We start from the raw sequence: 27,291 nt of genomic DNA, 5'->3' as shown, positions 1-27,291 counted from the left end.
TCATTCACACGTAGGCATAACGTCGGAAAGCTTCCGACGTAGTAGACGGGGTAAGCCTACCACCCTGAGATCCAGGTGAAGGAAAATCCAAGGGTATTGACGCGCGCAACTTACTTTTCCGTAAGACACAGGGTTAGGCCAAGTTACAATTGTTTGGGACCAATATCCAGGACCACTCGCTGTCCTCATAAGTTCAACTTAATCAATAACTTGGTTTTCATGGTAGTGGGGAAGAAGACACGGTTATAGCGAATTCGAAACAGCTCCCCGCAATGATGGTATACGTTGCAAAAGAATTCCGCCCGGTCATTCAAGTCACGCTAAACGGTTTCGTCAGCGTGTGGCTTGAACAACCCCTGCTAAATTCTGACATAAGAACCGGATGGAGGGTGCGCCGGGCAACTGGCCATCTTTTTTTCCCAATCTCTGATGGTAAGGAAGCAGTGGGAGAGGCGGTTTGAAACTGGTACTAGTTCAGCCGAGTCGTTACGACAGAAGCTAATAGCTGAATGACAGCTGGGTCATTCTCATGATTAGCTGAACAATTTGACGCACAGTGCTCACTGGTCCACGATGATGAACCAGATGGGGACAGCTCGAAATCCCATGCTGAGAATTCCGTGAACGAGCCAACCCTACATCAGGTGTTTGGAATGGTAGGAAAAACTGTCCCATCCACTTCCACCCGAATCCCCAAGTACGAACCGGTTTGGTGGTAGAAAATGACAAATTATATTGTTCTGTGGTTGCCGACATACAAAGACCACATGGTATCAAAAGATATTAAGAAAAGCAGTTAAGTAAAAGAAAACGAACACAGTAGATAAAAGAGACGTCGCACACATTTGGAAATATCGGTCGTATCAAGAACAGAAAGGAACGCATACTAAGAACGGTGCGAGTGCCCACACCCTCTCTCCTTAACACACCCAAATGAGCTGGTTTGAGGAAGCAAGGGAGGATGGTTGGTGCACACGCATGCGATTTGGTCAGCGGAATGTCATATGGGAGTAGAGAAACCAGCACAAATACTGATTGAATCAAATCCATGCAACGGTGCAAAAACAGCAAGGTAGAGAAAAGTCACCTGCGTGCACGTACTCGGACCGGAAGAAGAGATGCACAACACCAGCAGAGCCGCCAACGGAAACGGCGACACGGCTGCGCAAATCAATCGAGGTAAAAATTATGTGTATATTTATATACGTAGAAAATACGGGATGCGCATGAGGAGATGGAATAGCGGAGCTGATCGCTGGCAGTAAAAAGCACACACTCCACAAAGGTAAAATTTGGTGCCGAGATACTAGAAGGTAGACACATGTTCATTGAGGTCAGGTCATGCGCATGAAACCTGCAAAAAGTTGCATAAGGGGAAACGAGACCGCAGTTAGGTTTGATCAAGTGCTTGGAGGGCGCGCGAGCGCGCGCGGAAGTAGTATTCGGTGTGCATTAGTGGAATCGCAGGAAGAGCACGAAAAAAACAGCTAAGACGCATCGAGTGAACATTGGGAGGCGGCGATGAGGAAGATCGTAAAACGGGAGGTGATAGAGGAAGACTGGATGACACGGGTGGGAACGTACGACGTTTCAAAGTGGATGAGTTGGCAACCGGGAGTAGTATTGCGATAACCGGTGTAAAACATGTGTTCAAAACACGACGGAAAATACAGCAGCATTGCTAGCATAGCCCTGCACAGATGTATTGGAGTTGTGAAGCGACAATGTATGGTATGAGAAGAAACGGGATTTGGAGTGATTTCAAGTTATTTGGTGAATAAAAGATAGAGAAGACAGTAAAGTCCGGGCCTAAAAGAGAAGGAAAACCAGGTGGATGAAGTGTGTGTGTGTGTGTGCGTGAGAATCCCGCGTTCGATGTGGTTCTTCGACGCAAGATGGCTAGAGTGGGTGGGTGGGCGGGGGACAGAGATACGAGGTGGATGCAGAAATAGGGGCACACTCAACTTGCAAGTTCCGGTGGTGGTAAATGGTTGGCGGACAAGATGGTCGTGTCACCTGTTGATGAGGGTTGAATGGTATCCATGCCAGGAACCATTAACATCATGGACAAGGTATGCCCAGATGATTGTGGAATGGAAACAGTAGGCAGATGAAGACAGTCGTCAGATGACCGGATATACAGTTCATGGTCTGGATCCATTGACGGAGATAAGGCAAGGGGAGGTAGTTGATTGGAATCGGTCGTTGATGAACACGCGTCATCGTTGTAGGCTGTTGGCTGATAGCCTGGAGTTGAAGCGAACTCGGATGGTGGAGTGCTGCAATTCGATGATTTGGTTAGGCGTACAGACGGGGATGAATTCAGATTGGCCGCGGAACGTTTGCGTGCTTTCCGTGAACTCCCACCACCAGTCCCCACAATGGCAGATTTACCCGTTACAGCAGCTACCAGACCGGAGCCCCCGTTATGATCCTGACCGTCGACAGAATAGACTGTCCCGGAGCCGGTCACCGTGAGACGACCAAAACGGCGTTCGTCCTTACATTTCTGCGCCATTCGGGCACGGACTGCTGCAGCTGGTTTATTGAATCGTTTTCGAATGGTGCCTAAAGTGAGAACGAGTGTGAAGTGTGAGCGAATACAGGGTCAGCAAACAATTGGGCAATAAGTAGAGGGACGGCTGGCAGCCATAGAAGGATGATGCGCTGGTTGACTGAGGCATGCATTTCGTCTTACAATAAACGAACCTGATTCTGATGGCGGTGGAATTGATCATCAAAGGGCACTAGAGTCCCAAGTCTCAAACAACAACAAGCGCTTCTGTGGTCTGTGTGTCACTAAAAACGCAGTTCATGGGACAGAGGGCAGTATTGGGACAAGCCCAATATCGATAACAAAGTTGGTCTAACTGGGTAACAGACCACTAAAACTAAAACTTGAGTTCCAAATTCTCCAGAACACCTGCGTGCAAAATGACTCATCATTACAACATGTCATCTCCCTCTCTTTACCTTTTTATTTAACAGCCACCACTAGAAACGGGTACAGAGAACGAGGAAAAAACGGTAAATTGAATCGGTGTACCGTACAAAGTAAAACTGCATGGAACACGAAAGGATGGATAGTCCGGACATTATCCAGACAGATTGGCAACTATTTGCGAGTGTAAACAGACAAAAGACATTTCTAACGGGGGTGGAGTCAAAATAAACATGAGGCAGAATTGCAGCACGGTACAGTTATGAATCCATAATGACGTAATAAAGGTACCCGGATCGATAGGGTATTTTGGCGACTATGGTGGACTTGTTTAGGGTTTCATCATCTGAAACCACCGCACGCTCTCAGCGACAAATATCAATACAAGTAACAGTTGTTTTTTTCATTCAAAAACAAAACCAACGTACCCCGGTATGGCTACTAAAAATTGACTGCCTTCCTAACTTAAGTGAATCATTGATATTAGGCCACATTAAACAGTTCCCAGAACGTGTTGATCAGACACGACAAATTCACCGTATACTTCGCATACCAGGAGAACAGTCTCTCTTACAGGATCATTTTTGGACCACTGATTCAAAGCGATGAACGAAGCACACAAGTTTTAACCAGCGAATATGGAGATCTTGGAACTGCACATACGAGGAGTTCGGATCATTGAACGATATAGCCCAACGACATGGACAGGGGCCCCCATGCATCAAAGCTACCGTCTTCAATGAATGACTATTTACAACACTCATCAACGAGTTATTGGCTATCACCTTTTCTCAACGGTATCTGTAATGAACCGTGTTATGAGACAGACTGCGTTGCCTACCCAATCACGATACCTGGAAAACCATAAAGGATAATGACGGTGCTTAAAAAAAATCAAATCATTCAGCTGTACCACCCTTTCGGTGCCTAGCTGCCATGCGACACGAAATAGGCACGAGGGCTGAGATATTGCCAGGTTGCCCAAGCCTAGACAGGGGAAGTCGAGAGGCAGAGGTCGGGTTCGAACCATGGACCTTCCAGTCAGTAAATTCGCGCTCTAACCACTCGGTCCATCTCATCCCCTTACATGTTTATTATGTTACTGACCGTCACCACTTGTCTGGATATGGGTGTTCTCAGGCTAGTGAGAAGATTTACCGACTTCTCGATTCCGAAATTAATCAGTATGTACAGTTTATGTATTCTCTATCGCCTTCTGAAAGGGGAACCCGCCCTGTAAATGAGACATTGTATTTATTCTGTGAATCTTGACTGTGAATTCGGGCTTGATAATGCAAGATATTTTCTTCAGGCTCATCAGTCCATTTGTAGCCGCGCCAACGGAAAGCAGCAAGAAAAAGACAATGAGCCTCCGCACTACCACTGGTTGTGTTATTGGACGAGCTAAGTGGATGGGAGCAGAAATCGGCGGTCACGCTGCTTCCTTCAGAGTTAAAAAAAGTTGCCCCCCACCCCCCAAAAAACCGCACGCGTTCACCGCCAGCGATGCGTTCGATACTGTTGAAAAACAGCTAAAATCTACGAAGAGTGACTCCAAATACGTTCGCAAGATGAAACGGCATCATGGGTGAGACATATCTAACTTAGTCTCTGGGGGCTCAAGTGGTTAGAGCGCGATTTTACTGACCGGAAGGTCCGTGATTCGAACCCGGCCACTGCCTCTCAACTTCCCTGTCTAGGCTTGGGCAACCTGGTAGTATCCCAGCCCTCGTGCTTCCTTCGGATAGCATGGCAGCTAGAACACCGGAAGGTGTTACAGCTAAACGATAGTCTCTGTACCCTGTTCCAGTTCTCCAAAAACCAGTAAATCTGGCTCCAGATGTTGTCCCTTATAAAATACCCACTACCAGCTGCTCCTCGGGATCAACTTTTCAGTCAAGAGCTCAGGGATGGATACCTAAAAACAACCCACTAGCATGGGTGGCCAGGATTTGTCATAGTGCTTGTAGCTCTCTGCTCACCTACCCTCACCCACATTCCATCCCCCCTCTTCAACTAGTTTATTCCAGTCTAATTGGCTATTAAACACCCAACTAGTATCCCACGTCTAGGGCAACGAGTACCTTTGCACAAGTTTTGCCTTTCCTTTCGTATCATAAAATAACGCATTAGTGCTTGATGAGTTATCGCCTCATAAGAGTTATGGGCACCAGACCCCCGGGATATAACAGAGGACAGGAGATAGGAGAGGAATCTTACTATCCAAAGAATGTCCTTGAGGCATCTGGACGATATCAACGTTTGGTTCATTGTAAAGGTCACACTAATGAAACTGACAGACATCAATTATCGATCAAGTAGGCAGAGGAGTTGTGGTGAAACAACATGAACTCAAATGAACAATTGCATCCGCGGTAGCCCAGTCGGTAGCGAAAGATCGCAGGTTCGAGTCCCACTCAGGTACTCTGTTTTTTCGTTTCGATTTTCATTGGGTCCACGTTTAAGATTTTTTCCCATCCGTCTCTTCTACATCAATCGAAGTTTAATTCCGGAACCCTCTGGAAGCTGAACCAAAGACAATCAAGAACCGACTGGAAAAACTGACTCAAACAACTTTGTGAAGTATCCAAGAAGCCGTCGGCTCGTTGAGAATCGCAACGGCGCAGTCATTGAGTTCCTACTGGAAATTCTGAGAGCCCACCAGTTTTATAAAATCGACAGATGGGGTCCCCTAGACACTCTTTTGAAGTCAAGATGTTCGCCTTTATAACATTGAAAGTGTCGCTTTAGTTCCATACTGAGAAAGAAATAATGATCGACAACCGAGTAGTATCACAAGCAATTAGGGAGCAGCATTCACCCACGGATACTAGTGTATACAAACGAGGTCAAGCAAGCTCAATCCACAGCCGTCATGTGACTCTAAAGCAATGATCGCTTTTGGATCGATGTTACAAGGATTAGGTCTTGCTAATGTAAAGTGAACACAATCATTAAGAGCAGTCCTGCTCATAGGTCTTACCACCTTCTTTAGTTGGAAGGCTTTAACACCCTGAGAGCTCACCCATCAACAAGGGTGGGGTGGGTAGCTTGTAAACCAACGTTGAGTAACTCTGAATCTGCACAAATATCACTAGCGGCTCTAGATTCAGCCCTAGTTTTAGAGCGGTGTTGCATCGTGGGAGGGGGGGGGCACCGCTGTGTGTATTGATTAACCACGTAGTGCAAGCAACAGTGGACATGTAGTATGTAAATCAACCGAAAATAATTGCTTTGGGTTCTCCACCGCAACAAAACAACAACAAAAGCGGGCTACGCATGTATCATTGTGGGCTACTGTTTTGCGCTTGCTTTGTTTTGCTTTTTTATGTTGTTTACCAGGGCGAAAAAGTGTAGTCAGTAAAGCTCTAGCTATGTTGTAACTTTTGGTTGTGTTTGCATCTGTTTGAACACTAGCGTGCTGCCTATGTGTGTGTGTGTGTGTGCATCCAGATGGATTTACACGCAAAACGGACACTTTAACGGACTGTTCCTCTGTGCGGTTCCTCTTCACGTCCATAACTATGTCCCACATTGTAAGGAATCATTCGGCCCAGCTGTTGCCACTGATTACACAATCCGGCATGAGTGAACACTAAGAAATAAACATCACGCATAAAGGAAACCACTCACAAGGTTGCTGAAAACTCTTCGACAGCCCAAGACCGGTTTCTCCCTTCATGGGCCCAAATTGGTTTACAAATGAGTGTATTTCTCGAAAACAATCCAATTTGGGTTCAAATGGATCATAAGGTTGACGGGAACATGAGGACTGCGCCTACCTGATGAGCCCCAAGAAGGGGCGAAACCGGTCGTGGGCTGTCGAAGAGTTTCCAGCAACCTTGTGAGTAGTTTCCTTTATGAAAATATACTGCGATATCGAGAATATCGTGCCAACTGAATCATGAGGCGGCCTGTGTGCAGCACATTCAGTTGTAGAATATCATAAACGAGAGATTCAGTTGAGTCTCTCGTGAAAACCAAACTGATTTGCAAATGAGTGTATTTCTCATAAACACCACTCATTTCCATTTGCATCACACAAGTACCTCACCCTAATGTTCCCACGAACACTGAATCCGACTTTGATGCGACCAATGATTTCATTTTACGTCAAAATGGGCTCTAAAATAAGAGTTTCTGTAGTTCTAAAGGGAAACGCCCTGTTACGCACTAGGACAACCTTTACTGTCCAAGTTGACCAACGATCGCAGTTCAGTCCTGGGTGTGTTTGACAAGCTGTGACCAAGAAAAAAGTCCGAAAAATGGTCGAACTGGTGCTGCGGACTAGATCTCCCATTTCGGTCGTCTGAGGTAGCATCAGTTCTGAGGAACAGTCGATCTCTTGTAGCTGAGAAGCTTCGTTAAGGAGAGTGGGTATTGAGCCTCGAACTAACTACCCGAGTCGGTTTATCAACTCTGAACGGTAACCCGGTCATGTTTGCACTTGCTCTGTCTCATGCGACGCAACCTCATCGGTGAAACGGGTTCGCTCTCTGACTGACCGGATTGCACTCCGAGCATACGTGACAAAACATATGAGCTTCGCCATAGCCACTAGGGCCTAACAGGACTAATCCTCAGTGCAGACGCTTTTGGCGATCGATGAGACGGGATATCATTGTATCAATGTGGGCACAGCTGATAAATGACGGACAGCAACCATACAACTTAATCAGGTGTCATTTCAATCACTATGTTTAAAGCGATTGACAATTTTTGTATTGCATTTTGAAGTTCGGTTCATGGCGGCCATCAAGATGCCCGATTAGGTGCACCATATGGAGAAAGAACACGAACAGTTGGTTTGGGTGCACCGTATGGCACTCACCACGGACGATCTGTGTCACCTAACGTCCCACTCCTAAAAAATTCACCTAATTCTAACGGACTTGCTGATCTTGTAAAGTGGTTATGGGAGACAAGAGTGGTGTATTGCTGACAACTCTTGAACAGTGATGCCTTGTTCGGAGAGACGCATGAAGATAATAGGGGACGAAGATTTCGCTTCTATATAGGCAATTATTTTCAACACCTTTTGTTAGCGACGTACAACATTCTCAAGGTGTTAGTCACAAAATTTCCAATAGGAGTCGTTTTTTTAGGTACGAGTGAATGTTCAGACCGGTTGGAATGGCAGTAGAAGGTTGATTAGCTGCAAAGTTGCAAATTAGTTATTCACGGAAAGGATGGCACAGCCGAGACACCGTTAGTTATTGTCTCATTAACCATATTAGTTATCTAAGGTGAGTACTTTCAAGAAAAGAGCTGCTGGGCCTAACGACTGAACTCAATAGATACAAACGGGGTGACAAAGTCTGCAAAGCTGGCCATGAAACGTAGCACTCGGCACGCTGAAGCTGGTTGCTCCTCAGGAGCAAAACGTTCACCTCGATAGGAAGCAAAGTACTCACGAAACACGGCTTATTTTGTGTGAAACTAGCAAAGGCAAACAAGGAAACGGTAGGAAAATAAGGCGACCATGGAATTATTCGCTTTATCAGTTAATTACAGGGGCGATTGCGACAAGTTTTACAATAACTGAACAATATTTCAGGGCCGTTATGTCCACATATGCCTCCGTAGGTAAGGCGTGAACTTACTGACCGGAAGATCTGTGGTTCGAACCCGGTCATTTCGACCATCCCTGACTAGGTTTGGGCAACTTGGCGTCAACTCAGCCATCTTGCGTGCTTCGGATGGCACGTCAGCTAGGCACCGAAAGGGTGCTACAGATTAACAACTTACCTGTATACACAAATTTACAGTATGTCGTAGATGTTACCCTACCTATGCTAGGGAAAACGTTGAACGACCCAACCAAACGGCTTGGTGAATAACGAGGCACCAGGCTAATACCTAGACCAGGGAGTATCTGGACTTTGAACAGCACCAAGAGCTTATTACCCCTTGTGACAATCGCATTTCAGTAGGTCTCGAATCCGCAAAAATCAATCTGAATGCAACTTGTTGATACCAGGGATTTCCGTTGTGATGGACAGGCGAGCAGCCATTGAGGACCATCCATCCAGAAGAGACCACAGTGACCGCATTTCAAGGCCCATCCGGATTAGATAAAATGTGTGTTTGTCTAGTGAGATCACAACTGCTCCTAAGTCAGGCTTATTCATACTGTTGACCGTGAACACCCAGTCGACTAAGCTAAGTAATCGGGTTAGTTGAACAGTGGGCTAAGTGATAGCCTGAACCGTACTGTCCTCATTAGATGGGAAGGATGTTTCACAAAGAAAGGCTTTAGCACAGATAATTCAAAGGAACATCATGGGTGAAAAGCCAGCGACGTTACGCATATAGAACCGATGCACTGCATGCTGAGCTAACAAGGCAGTTCTACTCATGACTTTCCACGTGACGTTGCTGTTGGCCCAAGACAGTGAACCCGCTGTGTGACCGACACGTACGTGAACGTCGTGATTTCGTTCGTTAGATCGTTCAGGTGTGACTCTCTCTATGTGTGCTGTTACGCTACGTTTCGGGAGCATGGGGGCTGGCATGCTGACCAACCACACATTTTCGGATAGCAGCGGGGGTGGACCCTCCGGTCAGGAGATTACATCTCAACTCCGAATTCCCCAGAACTCGTCAGTGAAATATTTCTGTGGATGACTGAATTACTGATGATATAGTTTAGAATGGCTTCATGCCGCACAGCTAGAACAAGACACGCAGCGGTGGCGCTACAACAAGTTCAATGTACAATGAACTACTTTCGCTGCAAAGGAAGCGTTCCCCTGTCTCCTTGACGAGATCGTCCCTTCATGATGTCTAAAACAAAAACTTTCCCAATGCAAGCAACAGTTTTGGTTCGATTGCAGTGAATGTACTAAGACATAGATCAGCGCATCAACCGAATGAGCTCGTTGACATATTGGTTGGTTGATTGAAATAATTATCGGGAACTCATTAAACATCGAGTTGCTATGCCTTGCTTTTTATACTTTTGCATTGTATTGTATCGTATTGCATTATGCGTTGTTTTAGGCTAGCACTCCAAACGACATATCCATCAAGATTAGATCAGGTTCAGGAGAATGAAGGGGCCTCGTCGGTTTCTTGAGCGTGATTGTCGACAAGGCTAATGACGTAGAATACTGCTATTAGAAAAAAATTCATTCAGCTGTAACACTATTTCGGTGCCTAGCTGCCATGCCACTCGAAGGAAGCACGAGGGCTGGGATATTGCCAGATTTCCCAAGCCTAGACAGGAGAAGTTGAGAGGTAGAGGTCGGGTTCGAACGAGGGACTTTCCGGTCAGTAAATATGCGCTCTAACGACTGAGTCATCTCAGCCTAATTAGTGATAATAGTCGTTGTTCGGGTCCACCACCATTTCGGGGTATAGCTACAATTCTACCTGAAGGAAGCAACAAAACTGAGATACTGCCAAGTTGCCCAAGCTAAGAGGATAACAGCCGAGATGTTAGGGTTGGGTTGGGTTCAGACTAAAGACTTTCCGGTCGGTAATTTCACACCTGAACTATTTCGAGTTTCTGACGAATGTTTAATCTCAGTTTATTCAGGAGATCAAAGGACAGTCAGACGTTTCAACCGCTGTTAACTTGACACAGTTCAAAGTTTAGCAAACCCTGAATTCACACTGGGGACGCTGAAGCCGACCGTTCTGCCGAGGCGATTGCCAACAGACTCTTACGCCGTCAATCCACACCCCAAGGCACCACCCAACACGATCGTCAATTCGTTGCAATGAGTATTCAACTTCCCCACTCCGCCCCCTTCCCCTAAATATTCCGACAGTTTAGCCTGTCAAGCCCTTACTACTGCGATGTCGACCTTAGTATTTCGTTGACTGTTTTGTGCCAGTTCGTTAGTCGATTTTATCTTCAGATACGACTTGTCCCCCGAAGGCCGTTCTGTTGACAATTCAAAGGATTATGAATAACTTACAAGATGCCAACCTGAACGATTCCGCGATAACTGAGCGAGTCCAAGGTTCCGCGTCCACACAGATAGGAGCGTGTATTATACTCGAATAATTTAAGCGAGAAACCATTCACGAAACATCATCCGAGGCGCTCAAAACGAGTGACCTCATATCCTACGACGCATTATCGAACCAAGTGTTGGGCGGATTAAAAAGGAAGCCAACAGCTGAAGTGACTACAGAATAATATTGTGCCTTGTACGGACTGGTAGTTGACCTCATATTCTCACATATCTCCGTTTCGCCTGCAGCTGGCGAACTGCGACTTCGCAGGCCCGAATCCCTCAATCGAAGGGGACTAGCTTTTCACTTTGTCTTATCTGAGGAATATTTTTTTAAAAACTCTAATTCTAAGAAAATCTCATTTCGTAAAAACTGTTGGACTTTGTCCAGAAATTCCAGTTAAGTTCCAAACTGTTTAAACCGACCAGTAGTTTTGTTGAAACAGGGAGACGGCTCACCATCCGTACCGAGAAAGCAAGGGTAGGTCATGGTTGTCGTAGGCACGCGAAGACAGCTGAAGCCCTTCTTCATTCAACCCAATATATCTCAAAAACCACGCGTGGAAGACTGCCAGAAAAAGAGAACTCGAGCACGAGATACAAAGACAAACAGTCGTTCTTTGGATGAGTATCCAGCATGGCACACACGAGCATCAAGCTGTAAGCGACGGCACACACAATCAGTCAAGACGAAGACCAACAAACGACGCCAACTAGTGCACATGCGGCGGTCTGTATGTTCACGCGCGATGTGGGGGTAGGCTGTGACCAACGCGTCGAGTAGTCAAAGCGAATCAGCCAGTGAGCTATTTTGCAGGCCAAAGTGAAGCCCGACCGACTCGGTGACCTCACCAGAAGTGACAACAACGGCACGGATACGGAATGACTAATGTGGGACACACGAAGATCGTTTGTTGACTCATCTGCGCATGTGCGACAATGACGAGCACCAATGTCGATGGCACGCGGGTGCTAGTTACCATGGCTCACGATGGTAACCCAAACTGAGACACAGGTGAGCTGAAATGCACTTGGCAAGCACAAACATGCAACCCTAACACCATACTGATCGACTATGCCGTGAGAAAGTAAGTGTGTGTGTGGGGGGGGCAGTTGTGGGAGGTGTAAAAGTAGGACGGTAGAATCGGCGCTTACACGAGGCAGATTCGCCAAGAAGCAAGCACCACCTTTGAACTGTATCAGGACAGGGAGCAGGCAAACTTGGAACCACTCTCCAGACCAACCAATGATACCTATCGACTGAGATCTGAGACAATTTGACGTCAAAACGGCTGTGGAGTGTGATCATCTTTGCCGGCAAGGCTTTTGCAATAGAGGAAAAGGGTTTTAATCACACGTCAAAACACCCCTTTAAATACACGCAAGCAACCTGTAACAGATACAAACGGACACCAACCACGGACGCCCACAGGTCCCGTAACAGACAGGTAGAGGTACGGTTTCTAAGGTGTGCAAAATAACTACGCAGCCACTCGTTTTTTCGCTGTGCCCGTCAGAACACTGAAGGAACGGGGACAATCGAGTCCTTTTAAAGGACAGTATACACAAGATGGCGATCGCCAGGGAAATTCCGTCGTGGATTCGCTGGGTGAAACCGTGTTTCAATCTGCCTGCACCAGCCTTACTTCCTCACTATGCCGGAGGGGACAGAAACATGTGCAAGGTCGAATTGCACCGATCAGTCCCGGTATCGTTTATTTTTCACATCCATACATATTGGCAACAATTGTTCCGTCTTCGAACTCCGGTGGCGACGTTCCTTTTAACCACGGCTTCATGTGGTGCTGTGATCAGATACAAACACAAGAGATGGAAAACCATCTACAGACCGAACCTCCCTCAGTCCAGTGGGACAGAGTGAAAGGTGGGTTAACACGTTAACCCCAATATGGGCACTAGTCTACACAGTGACTGAGGGGGTCACGTAACCCCGTCAAGGTTGTGTTGAAAATGTTGATTCTTTGTGACCGTATGCTCACAGTGCAATCCCCATACAAGTCACCTCAGTACGGTGATTAACTTTGGTCGGTTAAGTCAGAATCCTGTCTAAGTTGTACTACCCCGAAGACACTGCCCTGCAAATAGACCGCATTTGATTAGCTTCTTGAAGCCCATTCCATTGCTCCTAGAAGGCACCGCTAGAACAGGTTGCTTGAGGTAGTCTCTCCAGAAGGGGGTTATTGGGGTGAATTCAGGTAGCAACAATTAGCATTTATACCACATTCACCAATTATCTTGTTTTTTTTTCACTGAAAGTAAGGAATGAATGTTGGTGGTTAACCAAGATGCCTTTGATTTACGGATGCGCGTCGGGTCACAATACCCTCTGCAGTGCTCATCGATCAATGCGGGCGGGGACTTTTCTAAGATCACTTTGTCTTCATATATCTTGTGTAGGAAAAAAGTAAGGAAACTGTGATCGGTTGTTCACAGCCCTTTATTTACTTTCCAGAAATGATCGATGTACACATTTACCTACGGACGACTGCTACATCTAAAGAGCGTCTAGAATTTCGATGAGGAGACCTACAAAACAGCTTTGGTGTAACAGTGTAACAGTTGAAGTGATGTCGCATGGTGAAAAGTAGGGGAATAGATTAAAAAAAAATCGGATTGTGAAGTAGCGAAATTCGAGGAGCATAGCAGACGTACCGACCACGTAAGCAACCAAATTGCTTGGAAGTCGAGCGCGCTGCGAACCACCTCGACCAAGGACCGTTGAGTTTGCCATTTGATCCCGAGTGAAGAGGCATGCCATCAGAGCGCAGGTAGCCCTGGTCCATTCATTAGTTTCTGTGTAGTACTTCCACTGTCGACTGGCCATCACATCTGGGTTATTGGCTAACTGGAAGTAGGAGGGGGTAGGAAACGAGAGAACGATTGGTGACCGAGAAATGAAACACATCATTAAACTAGCAACACAAGTCTGGATTTATGTTTTAGCAACATGTAAACTGATAGCTCTTATTGCACACGGAAGCCAACCATCTTACATGGGCTCATGAGTAGTCAGTGATGACCACCGTTTGGTGCTCAGGCTTGAACAAACCGCTTACTATTGGCCGGAATTGAGTTTAGTCACAGTGAAATTTGGATTCCGACCAGCATAGCCACTTTGGTACGATAGATTCAGCCTCTGAATGAGCTCTTTGATGACGATATGGTAACAAAAAACTTTCATCAAAGCGGATTCCAAGGACCCGCATGTCACGGAGCACAACCCGCATGGTTTACGAATGGCTCTGTGATTGAATACATAAAATGAAATTCCTCAGCGGCGTCACTTGGCACATTGCACAAGCAAACAACTGCACATAGGTAGCATTCAAATGACGGGGCAATTGTCGATAAACCGATCTGTTGAAAGCAGATGGTAGGAAGATCGGATCTAAGTGCCACGATCAGAAAGAACAGCTTCATTGGTGAAATGTGTTGAAATAGGTATGCGACTGTATCAACTGCAAGGCAGACAGCGCTGAGGTTAATGAGGACGTTCCGGTTTGAGGGAACATGAAGTTGGACACCCACAGTCTCTATGATCCTGTCAGAAGGTGAGTTCGTGGAGAATATTCAGAACTCATGTCCCTGCAGAGGGTGCCGAGGAAAATGTGCTTCAATACCGCTAAATCATACGTAGAAAAACCTGAACTTCCAGTCTGCCTAACGTGACCACCATTGGAAACAAGAACGGACTGGAACAGGTGCGGACCTCGCCACTGTCAAGTACGGACGGCTAAAATCCGAAGCGTTCGTGGAGCCGAATCGTCCCTCAACGTGAGTAGCACTCACTATGGACTGCACGAAAGCTATGAGCCACACCACAGATGCGCAGATTTTCGAAGGTGCAAACTCAGGTCACTAATGGGCAGTGGATAACAGACAACAAAAATTCGAGGAACCAGCTAAAAAACGGTTGGAAGTACCTCTAGCTCTTAGGAACGTTTGCGAATAAAGTTATATTATAGATCTATTAATGCAACAGGGAGGGGTCGCCATAAACTAAAATAGTCAAATGACGGGTCATTCCATGACATGACCGATACGTCCTACACTGATATTGTCACCCCCCGGAGTTGTGTCCGTTTTCAGTCGAAACGACACTGACTTGTCCGTATTATACACACAGACCTCACGATCTGCCGCGATACAGACCTAAGAACGGTAGCCTGTCGTTGTTCACTCGCGCTGCGAAAGACCCTGTCCGAGGCATTTTTAAGTGAATACTCGACGTACGATATTCAAATTCGGGTTGAAGTTATTGCTCACTGCATCAACATCATGTGAGGCTCTTGGCTCCAATTGGCGAAACCCCAACTTGCTCATAGAGGGGAGAAGTCGACAAGGACGTTCCCTTATGCAATGAAGCAGAAAAGTGGAAAAGCGCTAGCCTATTTTCTTTTCAAACGTAACATTATGAACACTAGTACACCTACACGAGAGAGCTCCGAGATGGGTGTGATAGACAGGAGTTGGTCGCACATCAATTGCCACGTCGGATCAGTGTTTCTGGCTACGTAGTAGGATTTGAAGGAAGGGGGTAGGCGACGTTTGCGTCGATCAAGCGGGATGCAATAGGCTGGACAAGGCACAGCAACCGACCGACCGTGGAAAGCGAGCAGCACCAGCATCGCAAGCGCGTGTGCGCTGTCGCCTCTACTAAAGTTTCATGAGTGGGTTGAAGGGCGTAAGCCTACGCGCATCGTGTGAGTGTGCCTGTGCTTGTGTGCGCGCGCGCTCATTTCTACGTCGAGTGTGCGCCAGATGCGTTCGGCACGCGTCGATCGATCATACGTAGGCAAGCTGCAGAATACAGGCGCACCTTGCACACGCACACATGTATACACTCAGCGCACTCAATAGACCTGGGCCAGCCAACGTACATACGCATCAACACGCAGACAAATTTGCACACAAAACACGAAAGACGGTCTGCGAGGTAGATAGAGGGCAACCGCGTGTGTGTTCAGAATGAGAGAAACGAGGCCAGCGCATAGCTGGCTCACTTCCGGTTTATCGATCAGAGCCCGAAAGATCATTACCCAGAGCTGTCTGTCGTTGCCGCGCTGTCTAAACCTTTGCTGCGACGTAGAAGTTGTGATTTGGGCTCGAGGGTTGTGTCAGGTCTCAATTTTTGGCAATCTGACGGAACCAGCGAGTAAGCCTTTTATTACTGCATTACACGTTCCACATATGTGGTTCAGAGCCTTCGAAAGTGCAGGTAAAGAAAACCAGGAGCTTGTTCAAAGGTGATCCAATCTCGGGATAAGAGTTCACGAAATGAAATCCTTCTCCAGCAAACGGTTTTCGTGATGTCTCTCCAAACAGGGCTGAAACCCTCTGAATGGATATTTCATAAACGAATGTACGGTGCTTGTGCACCATGAAAAGGAATAAAGCTTCCGAAAGCTGGATAGTGTCCTGAGGTATATTCACGTGCTAATAGCCGAACGCAATGGTAAATTAGTCAGCTGCACAACCGACCTGAGGGCCTTAACACCAGAAAAGCCAAGCCTCGAAAGCTGAATTCAATCGTTCAGTGTATTTTCCACATATTCCGACTGCAATTACCTGTCACACCACCGAGGAGTGTTATGTAGTCATCGAAATGTGTTTTGTTCAATTTCTAACCTGAATTACGAAAAATTCGTCAGTGAAGTTGATAGAGTCAGCGTTTTCAAAACAGAGTAGGAAACAAGGCCCAAGGGATTTGAATGCCCATGTGGTACAACAACAAGAATACATAAAATTAGCTCAAATATATTAGCTTTCCAAAGGAGAGTGGATTCAATCCACTAATTCGCGCACACATGAGAATGCTACTGCTTTTATGCACATTATGGATGTAGGCTGATCGTCAGAGGAAAGCACCATCGACAACAATACACCAGTAGTAGATACCGACGCACAAATGTGGTGCAACCATAAAGGGTAATGTCCCAGTGATCAGGGGAAGGATGGGGATTTGGAAAACGACCTAGAACAAGATATCTAAAAATTGGAACAGTAACGAGATAAACGCATTGGAGAGGTATATCGACATCAGCAATCGGATTGACCCAACGTCTTTTGTAAATCCAGTCCAGACTAAATTCATCTGGACAGTACGACTAGAAATGAGACCGGCTGCTTTCATGTAGTGAGAGTCAAGTGGACCCAAATCAGGAAAGCACAAAGATCCCAGAGCCCTCGGTCTGAGAGAGTCCGCTTTCAATTTGCATTTGCCTTTCGCCAACAACAGCTCGAGATGTTTTGTCTGTAGCTAGAGGTTGGGCATGTGTAGAACGTACCACCACCGTAACTTGATAGGCTTCACTTGCTGCTCTGTTTCACCACTTCATTGCGAAGACGCTGCAATTGCTAACGCCTACTATGCTGCCAACCATCGATGACCAAACGCTCGGATCCGTTCAAGGTCCTCTCTGATGAGAGGGACGAAGTTTCACAACCACACAGTAGGATTAACCTTACAATTGCTCTGTGTACAGTTACAGTGAAATTCGATTCGATGCAAGTTCTTCCATGCTGCTCACTTTTTAATGATACGTGCATTAACTGCTGGGACGAACGGTCACAGCTTAAGCAGTTGGCAATATAAGCAAACAAGCCAACACACTATCTTCGTCAAATTTGAGAGGGACAGGTGGCCTAAAAAAACATGGCGTTGCAAAACGCATATCACGGCAAAGGAGCATTTCCAAAATTCCATTTGGAACACATCGTGCGGGCTGATGGTCTTCGAAACGACATCGCCCGCGTAGTCCAGGGTTCTTAGTATTTCCCTAGATGTAATTTAGACAGCAAGATAGTCGATCCCTTGGAAAACGGAGGTACCGGGCACCTGCTATTCCAGAAAACACGCAGACAGACACTTACCTTTCGGTCAGCAGAAGCACATAAGTTGGTTTGTGGTTGCTTGAATCAAATTATCTGAACTATATGTGTTCTTGAACATTTCGGCTGGTCCTCAATACGGACAATATAAATGAGAACAATTCCACATTAGTGAAAATCTATTTATTACTCACGGAAGGATCAAGGTCTCCAGTTATGGTGCATAAAATGCTACGCATGTTAACCGTCGGGGGGAGATGGCCCAAGTAGTTAGGGCGCGGATTTACTGACCGGAAGGATCGTGGTTCGAACCCGACCTCTGCCTCTCGACTTCCCCTGTCTAGGCTGGAGCAACCTGGCAGTATCCCAGCCCTCGTACAACCTTCGGGTGGCATGGCAGTTAGGCACCGGAAGGGTACTACAGCTGATTGATGTTAATCCTCAAGAGCGGAAATGGTTCAGTTAAGAAGTAATCTATATCATGGGCATCACAACATTAATGTTCAGTGGTAATGGTTCACTGCCAAACCTTCGGGGGCATGGCAGTTAGGCACCGGAAGGGTACTACAGCTGATTGATGTTAATCCTCAAGAGCGGAAATGGTTCAGTTAAGAAGTAATCTATATCATGGGCATCACAACATTAATGTTCAGTGGTAATGGTTCACTGCCATATGACTATAATCTTTGAAAGTCATATTATGAGAACGGACTTGGTGCTAGCTTACTATAGTCATTGCCGGGTACCCGTACTTCAAGACTTGGGGAGAAGCTTACAACAGGAAAACCAATAGCAGCCGTATCATACGGCGTCTCCAGCCATGCGCATGGAGGAGTAGCACGACCCCAACCTGAAGGGAGAGTCACACGGAGATTAGTCTGACTTCTTGTCATCGTCTTCGTACCCTCTATCAGGGTTGACTACCTCTCTACTTGCGCCACTTTGGACTTGAACACGGAAAACAGCACTCCCTTCAGTAGACAGTGATTTGACGTGCGCAGTTAATGACCTAACCACCACCACGATTACAGCTATGATGCTGAACCCATTCTTCGACTGAATTCACTGTTGAACAACCGAACACTCGTCTTCAAAGTGTCTCGTTGGGGACGAGACGATGGTTGTCGAACATCTGAATAGGTCCCAGTTCCGCTGATTCCAGAGACCATGACTTACCACTACACAAAACACCCCGTATTGCGGTCCGATATACAAGCCCTTTGTAATTCAGAGATATGCTGATCTGCTACGACAGGCATCCCAAATTAGCAGACGCGATCTGATGAGCATTAGAGACTTGTTCATTGGCTTCGCCTGTCACATTATCGTAGGAGCCTGCTCAGCTTCCAAGATACGTCTAGCGACATGTCTAACGATTTTTGTTGGTATGAAAGGCTTGGATCAAAATAAACGGACTAGCTTCTCGCCGGTGTAGTAGTTCCTGGCATGCGTCCTGAGAATATGCAGGCAGTGTATGCACGAATTACGCTTACACAATCAGTTTCGCAAAAAAATGAACCAAGGTGAGTGCGTGACAAAATTAGAAAATGCGCACTAGCGGACTTCAAATGGCTCCGAAAGTTTGTCACTCCCACACACTTGATCTTTGTTTCACCCTGCGACCGTTTACTTCGTATGAGCATGTAGCGTCTCGTGGACATGCTGCTTGGTAGATAGTCACTTGGTTGTCCAAACCGTGTGCATTCGGGGATTGGGGGCATAGAAACCCGAATGGCTTACACTGCATATGAGTACTATGGGATCGGTAGTTGACGTGCAAACTCACGCTTGACCAAAATAGTGGATTAGGACTTTTAGCCTGCTGACTTGGACTGTTCACAACGCAGCACAGTCTAGTCGCATTATGTCAATGTGGAATACGCACTCACTGATGGCCACTGATGCTGACCGAGCCTTAGTTGGACAACGGTCTCAGGGCATAGTGGAACTGCTCAAAACACAGAACTGCATCAAAAGTGCAGAGTCAGCATTGTTGACATCCTTTGAGCGAATTATCTGAACCATTTTATAACACAAAGGAGACGGCTAGTTTCGGCGTCGGATTGGATGCATCATCTATACCCAAAGTGAAATAACAGTGCCTTCGAAAATAGACAGATAGATAGCTATGTCCGATAAGAAAGGAAGTACTGGGGTGGTTAACAGCAGTCCCCATTTATCATGCGTGATCTAGGGACAAAGTGAATACATGCCGTTTTAGCCTGTCAACACATCCATACCCTTTATGCATCTGAACAAATGGAACGTGGTCTGTAAGATTACGAAAAATTCCGGTGCCTTCGGTGTTGTTCACCTTCTGCGCCGGAGTTCACGTGATTCTCTGCTTGGCCGGAGACGTTGCAAGATATGGCCACCAACTCCTGTTATTTGAGCTCATACTTCTGTTCATATTGTCGGAGTGAATGGTTGGGAACATCCTGTGCTTTTAAATGGCTAGCTATACGACCCTTTTGCACTGTGTCCTTCTTATCATTATAGGTCGTCATCTGAACAAATCAACATGGTTTCACAGCTGTCAAACAATTAAAGCCTAGGGTCGGTAATTCGGGTGCAGATGTTGGCTCGTGAGAAGACGGTGGTAATAGCAGTAGGTGCATTGGGAATTTTGTGTAAAAGTTCGCACGTGGCTAGCAGCTATAGGTACTGTTCCGATATACTTGATGTACCTTTGTTGGAGCATCGCACTGCAGCTGGATTGACGCAACACTGCGTTCCAATGAAAAGAGAATGGATCGAGGTCAGCTGATATGACGGTAATCCTTAAGACACACATGTTTCCCCATGCTAGCTTTCACTGACCCCACCACACAGTGTACGGAGGAGGTACACTACGATCCAGGTCCACAAGATTGACAGAACACATGAACCGATGAGCACGACGCTGCATTTCGGAGACTTCGTACGCACGTGACGTCTACTTTTCGGAAACCGGTTCATTCTTTCAAGTTTTCATTTTGTGACAGCGAACCGTTGACATAATTGACAGCTTAGCGGTCTAACAGCTCTGGCGCGAATGAAGGACGACAAGTAGTCGTGTTTCTTGTACCTTTTACCTCGAAGACACTGCAAAGCTGTTGATAGCATGGGGTGCTCCAAGAGATCGTAGTTACAACATGAGCTTCTTTCGACGAAGGTTTTATTCCACAACTGTCCTACAATGTAGGATGGGAGCTTATTGAGAAGTGTTCGGCGTATTGGGTGCTACTTAAAGTAGACCTGTAGAAAAATCGTTCAGCTGTAGCACTCTTCTGGTGCCTAGCTACCATACCACCCGAAGGAAGCACGAGGGCTGGGATACTGCAAGGTTGCTCAAGCCTAGACAGGGGAAGTCGAAAGGCAGAGGTAGGGTAGGTCGCACCGATAGGCTGCTGCGGTTAACCAGTTTTGCCAATTGACACGTGACGTCGAAAATTTCTGAACAACAGTTGACTTTTTTGGAGGATATGGAAATTACGCTGATTCATCCGATCTTCTTGTTGCCTCGTCGCCCGCGGCATTTAGTGCATTTGGCGAAAAAAGTGGATCTGACAATTTTTCGTTGATTCTTCTTCTCTGGGCTTCACTCGGTTTTTTTTCTCTGTTGCTTGGAGTCCTAGGTATCTGAAGACGTTTTTCCTGTCTAGTATTAGTATGAGAAGGCTTTTCATACAAATTCTGGTCTGAAAGATAGTGAAAAATTAGTGCCCAATGTGGCTGTCGGCGATCCTGCTGTTGGTTGGTTTCCAGCTGTTCAGCTCACCCTATATCGATTGAATGAGCCACACCCACCGTAATTGGACTATCTGGTTTAGTTCTCATCACTGACTGTCAGTTGAGTGGCGCCGATCATAGATCCGAGTAAATGGATCATTTTATAACCTGTTTTGAGAGGCCGTATGCATTTCACGGAGCCTTATACACATGTCTACACTACGCTGTTGTGGAACCTTCATCTACAGAAAGTCGGCCCGAAAATCTGCGCACTCTTGCCACCCAACAGTTGACCATGGCCGCCGGCGAAGTATCCAACACGGTCAAAATGCAACCAAGACTTTCCAATGAGATGTAATGACAGACCGGAATGACCTTCGTTGAGAGTTCGCTTCATCGGTTTCTGATGAACGGATTCATAATTATCTACGAGGGGCGTCAAAACCTTCCGGCTCTGAATGGGAGGAGATGCGTATGGTCAAGACACCATAGCATGCTGCACAACCTAGAACCCGTTTCCTAATCACCTCACCGTAAAGTTCTGTTTTCCCTTCTACCCTACTTCTTTTACATAATGAAAATTTTTCTCCAACGTTTACGCACTTATTGATGATCACACTGTGCCCTATCCTTTCCAGTTCCCTGTTTCTCTTAGGACTTTAAATGACCAAAAAGGGCGATCTCATTGTGAATTCTGATTCCAGCACAATTGGTGATTGAGGTGATGCAACCAATCCTGTCAAATGCTTTCATATTTTCCTCAAACTGGACTAATCTTCCGCGGACGTCCCATTATTCCTTCTACCTCACCTTCGTAGGCTTAAGTTATTCTGACAACCTCGTTCAGTCTACTCACACCAAACTGACCATCAGGGGGGTACTTACGGGGAAGCGGTTCTTATCCTTGTCCTGTTGTCAGATGGACCGTTCCTCCGAACGAGTACACTCAGAGATAACCTGCCGGCTACTGTATTTCTGCTCCCTTCTAAGTTCCAACACGAAGGTTCGAATTAGCAGGTTTCTGTAAACTGTTCACCTTATAACGTGAACATTCGAAGAAGCTATTATACACCAGCTGAAATCGTCTGTCGCTAGAATTAATAAAAAGTCTCCGTCCGGGCAACACATGAGAGAAACTAGTTGATCAGTCCCAAATTTTCTACACTGTGAAAACAGCACTTTGTTTCTAGAGAATAAAACCTCCAAAAATCCAGTGAAAAAAGAAACAACAGCAGTATGACTGGACAGTTTCAACTGGAAACCTCCAAGAATCGAGTGAAAAAAGAAACAGCAGTATGACTGGACAGTTTCAACTGCAACCCTGACCTTATTTCGGTCAGCATGAGATCGGCCGGATTCTAGCCATTGGAAACAAGTTTGCTATCAGTCTGCATTTAAAGGCAGAGTACATCGCTTGAACATCTCGCGCTATGGGAGTGTGTCGAAAGTTCATGGTGTTGTGGAAACTACAGAAGGTTTTGGAAATGAACAAGTTGAGGCTAAACCCACAACAATCATCAAAGATGCTAGAAACTAGGTGAGGGACATATGATACTTTGGAATACAGGGTATACAACTGGATGCAAAGGAGCCCCCAGGGTACCCTTAAGGGACTGTAACTTGGAGAAAACAGTGGAAAAAACTTGTACGACCGAATGTTTGGAACCATTCCAAAAGTAAAATGGTTGACCAGCAACATTTTGTCAGAATTAGTTAGATTCCCTAACCAGAACCCCGAAGTAAGGAACATGTCAAATGCTCTCGAATGACACTTTTCATAAAAAACTACTCCATAGTTTCCTCTATAAATGAAGCGCTTTACATTGTATGGTGTTTGTCCTTCACTTGCAAGGACAGCCCGCTCTACATTTGACTGTTATCGGGAACGACTGATGACCAGTTAATTACTCGGAGAATAAAAAGCAAAAACTCACAGAGGCATCAATCTCACGCATTTCTTCTTCACTGATCTCGTATAGACTGTCGTCTGCAGAAATGGAATTCGATTCCCCGCCGGACTTGGTAGGTGCTGCGACCTGTTCCACGGAATTGGTCGCTATCGCTGTGTTATTGGAAGGATGATGATATTGCGAGGTAAATCCATCCTGATGGTTTGGCACTGAAACCATGCACGGAAATGCTGAACACGTGGAAGGTGTGGGAACAGTAGGCACATGGGTGGATGTGGAGGAGGCAACTTGGGTAGGATCAAATGGTAGGGTGGCGGATGACGTGGTAATGGCACCACCGTCCACGACAATGGAAGCGGTTGAGACGGAAGAGGGTGCATTGGAGTCTACATATACTATGTTTGAACCATCTGGTTGTTTGTGTAAGGGAGTGGCAGTGAGCCGAAACTTGCCATTGTCACTAACCACTGCAAACGGTCTGGTGGGACAGCTGGGGGTAGAGGCAGTTGTCGAAGAGGATACTACAATGGGAGTAAGATAGCTATCTGCTTGATGTGCTGCCCATAACGTATTCGGAGGATAAGACGAATGGTAGTTATTTTGTGTGGGATACATAGCGTATTGTGGCTCAGCACTACCAGTTGCAGTGCGCACGTAGGATGCTAGGTGCTGAGGGACTTGGGCGCCCGAGGATTTCACAGCTGAGAGTGAGATGAATCCACCGAGTTGGGGAGAGTAGATGTGATGAGAAGCCATTTGATTGGAATCACTGTATAGATCATAAGCTACGGCAAGGGCTGTACCGAGCCCTAAACTTCCAACATGCACTTCTTTTCGTTCGTCCAGTTTGACTGGTTCCAAAGGCGAGACGGTATCGGTGGGCTAAAGGGCAATCAAACAAATATTGAACGGATAGAAAACAGCTGTATATGCGTTGTAATTAAAAATACCCCATACACCTCTATCTAGTCTAGCTTATGCAACAATCGGACCACGGTTAAGAGCCTGTGCAAACTGACAAAAGCCGGCTGAACTTCGAACGGAACGATACAGGACTACTAGAGAGCACCAAATCCAAACATCTACGTCATTAGAAACACGCCTGTATGCCGTTTATGGAACCAACTTTCCTCAATCAGCTGGCGATTCAGTCGCTAGCGGTTGTTGATTATGTTTTCGTCAACGTCCATCCAGATTGTCTAGTTTTGTTTGCAGGCGACAGCACCCGGATTTTGGCTGTAAGCTAGTGCCAGGTATCTTACTTTGCCCAACCTTGTTCTTCTTATTGGAGCGCTGTAGGCGAATAAGGATGCACGTATGACAGTTGAAAACCAGCGTTTCCACACCAAAGTTTTTGCCAGTACTAGTGAGGGTCTGTAATTCTATCCATCATTAATGTGAGGTAGTTGGCACTCACCATCTTGAAAACCGATCACTGGAATACTTGAAACCACAGTATATCTCATTGATATAGATATTCAATAGGCCGAACCACAGTAAAAACCACAGGTTATGTTGAACTTGAGTTATGTTACTGTTTTTCCCAAACAGCACATTAGTTATACTGAATTACATATGGGAGTGTCTACGGATCCTAGAAGCTGTTGTTGATCGGTGAGGAAGTGTCGAGTGACTAGCAGAAAAAGAAATTACTTTCCGATTTGGAAGGCCGCTGCACCGAACTCCAACATTTGCGACATCAATGTGAAATCAGTTTGACCGCCAAGATTATGGTTCACAATGTTCCGATCTGATGTGGCCCACCTTGTGGATAAGAGACGTGGCCGATGTGTGTCAAAGACCTTTAAAAGCTCTCCGTGTCTGACCGTCATGACTTCCGAAGTGTTGCGCGGGTCAGGTGGGAACATGAGACCAAATGCTAAAGTACGCCGGACGGTTTAAGGGGAAAGTAGCTCTCCCTCGGTAGATCACACTCTACAGGTTACGCTGATTAGGTCACGTACTTCGTACGTCAGAGGGCCGTTTTCCTCGTTTAGCTCACTTCGCCCAACTATATATCGGATGGGACTGACCTAGGGACGGTCACTCCATTACTTAGTAACGAAGCGTGGAATCCGTTACTAGCCAGTTCAGTCGTGTTCCTCCGCGGAGAACCAATAATTAATGACCCTGATAAATATGGCTTATCATTATCATCATCTTCAGCATGACATCAGTGTTCAACATCGATGCTTCGCTACCGCACAGCCATGATTTAATTGAAAGCCCCATTGTGAAGAAAAAATAAAGGTGGACGGGGAAGGGACTTATGGCTGGCTTACTACAATCATTCCGGGGTGCCTACGTAACCGATGGCAATCTTTCATCAAATCTGATGCCTTCAGTGCATAGCTAGTGTACTCCCAATCATATCGGATAAATGGAATCACTTAACGTAAATGGACTGATTAGATCATCACTTCCACCGTGTGAACCTCATTCCCTTACTCTCCTTATCCATCATGAACCTAGCTGCTGCAGCTGGTACACGGTTCGTAGCTGAATCGACTGAAATTAGGGTCAAAACGCAACGGTTAGAGTCGCTGCCTGTTGCCTGTGCGGCAGGTATCGAGTACAAATCGACGATCCAGATTTCGTTTCACGGTAGGGCAGTCGACCACCTTGGCACTTGTGCCACTGATATAACAACGCTAATATAACGACGTTAGTGCATTTTCTCGAGGTCAGTGACAAACTTACACCGTAAACAAGGACCAGTTTTTATGCCTGGTGGTACTCATTGGGCTACATGATCGAAAGCTGCGAAGACAAATCCAACCAAACCAGGCTGTTGAACTGTATTCAGCCACCATGGCGTACATATCAGGACACTGCTTCAGGATCACTGGAAAACCGGAGTGCGAAAAATTTGATTTATTCTTGGTAGAAAGTTTATGTGTTTCGGATACACAGTACGTGTCGACTTTAGAGGGTGAAAGGTCTGAGCGAGCACTACCTATTCGCCAAGTCAACACAAAATACAGAAATTGACAGTCCCTATGGAGTAAGGATCCTGTGAACTCAGAACAGTGGTATTTTCGTTTATTTAAATAGGCAGGTGGTCAGATGGCCAACAATAGAGTGTTTGAGCACCATCTTGTAGAGTGGGATGAGACTGGAAAAACATCATCATTGTAATCGACAGTATGACATCAGTGTTCAACACCGACGGTTCGCTGCTATCCGGTTGACCCGGATGGGGATTCGATTTAAACGGTACACTTTGTGCCTTTGACTCAGAAGTCTGAACTGCGGTTTAGGAGCCGGTTTCCTTAGAGGAACCACATCGAGTCAAAAGAATCAGCTGTCCAGCCCAGTTGGCTATCGAGAACCGGCCTACCCTGAGGGCGCCGAGAGCAATATATAAATCCTAGGGTCATAGTGTGTGCGCACGACAGATTCGTTTTTGTGAGTTTTCTTGTCTTTTTTTACAGTAGTTGGTAAGTCGTTGGTGGTTAGGGTAAGTGATTGCGATTTTTGCGGCCATTTCTAACCCGTCCCTCACTGGGGGAAAGCATCTTTATTTTCATGAATGCGGAAATGCTCTTCGTCACGGAAAAAACATTACACATATTTCACGCTCGTATGGCAGACTTTACCCTCGGGTAGTCTGAAAACAGGATTACTCAGAGTGCCGGGACCCATTACTCTTTGTCTGGTCACGAGGTCGGGTTGACAACAGCCGTTTCCCTAGATGGGGATCTCGGGACTCAATTCACCAATGATTAATAGCACTGGCAGGAATGGCTCAATCGCGCAGTCAGTGGCATGCATGCATCAAGGCTATCGTTTTCAATGTGTAGATGTTCGGTTCCCGAATTAATTGAACATGCCATCGCCTCTAAGGCTTGGTTGTATGTCCTATACTGTTCCAATTGGCGGCGATGTAAAGTATAGCGGCTGGAATTAATGT

The 27,291-nt window shown here is 46.2% G+C and overlaps 1 protein-coding gene across 1 annotated transcript in view; it reads right to left on the bottom strand.

The window, feature by feature from the left end:
* Positions 1 to 707: 707 nt before the first annotated feature.
* Positions 708 to 27,291, bottom strand: part of T265_15021 (hypothetical protein) — a gene marked incomplete at both ends in the record, with an annotated part of 34,699 nt that continues 8,115 nt past the window's right edge. The window contains 3 exons of the mRNA XM_009176254.1: positions 708 to 2,568; positions 13,579 to 13,771; positions 23,403 to 24,260. Coding sequence (XP_009174518.1) covers positions 1,961 to 2,568; positions 13,579 to 13,771; positions 23,403 to 24,260 — 1,659 coding nt within the window. The remainder of the gene's footprint in view (positions 2,569 to 13,578; positions 13,772 to 23,402; positions 24,261 to 27,291) is intronic.

This window comes from Opisthorchis viverrini (assembly GCF_000715545.1).
Source record: "Opisthorchis viverrini unplaced genomic scaffold opera_v5_326, whole genome shotgun sequence".
Classification (NCBI taxonomy): domain Eukaryota; kingdom Metazoa; phylum Platyhelminthes; class Trematoda; order Opisthorchiida; family Opisthorchiidae; genus Opisthorchis; species Opisthorchis viverrini.
The sequence above is the reverse complement of the archived record's forward strand: the minus strand, read 5'-3'. Positions and strand labels throughout refer to the sequence as shown.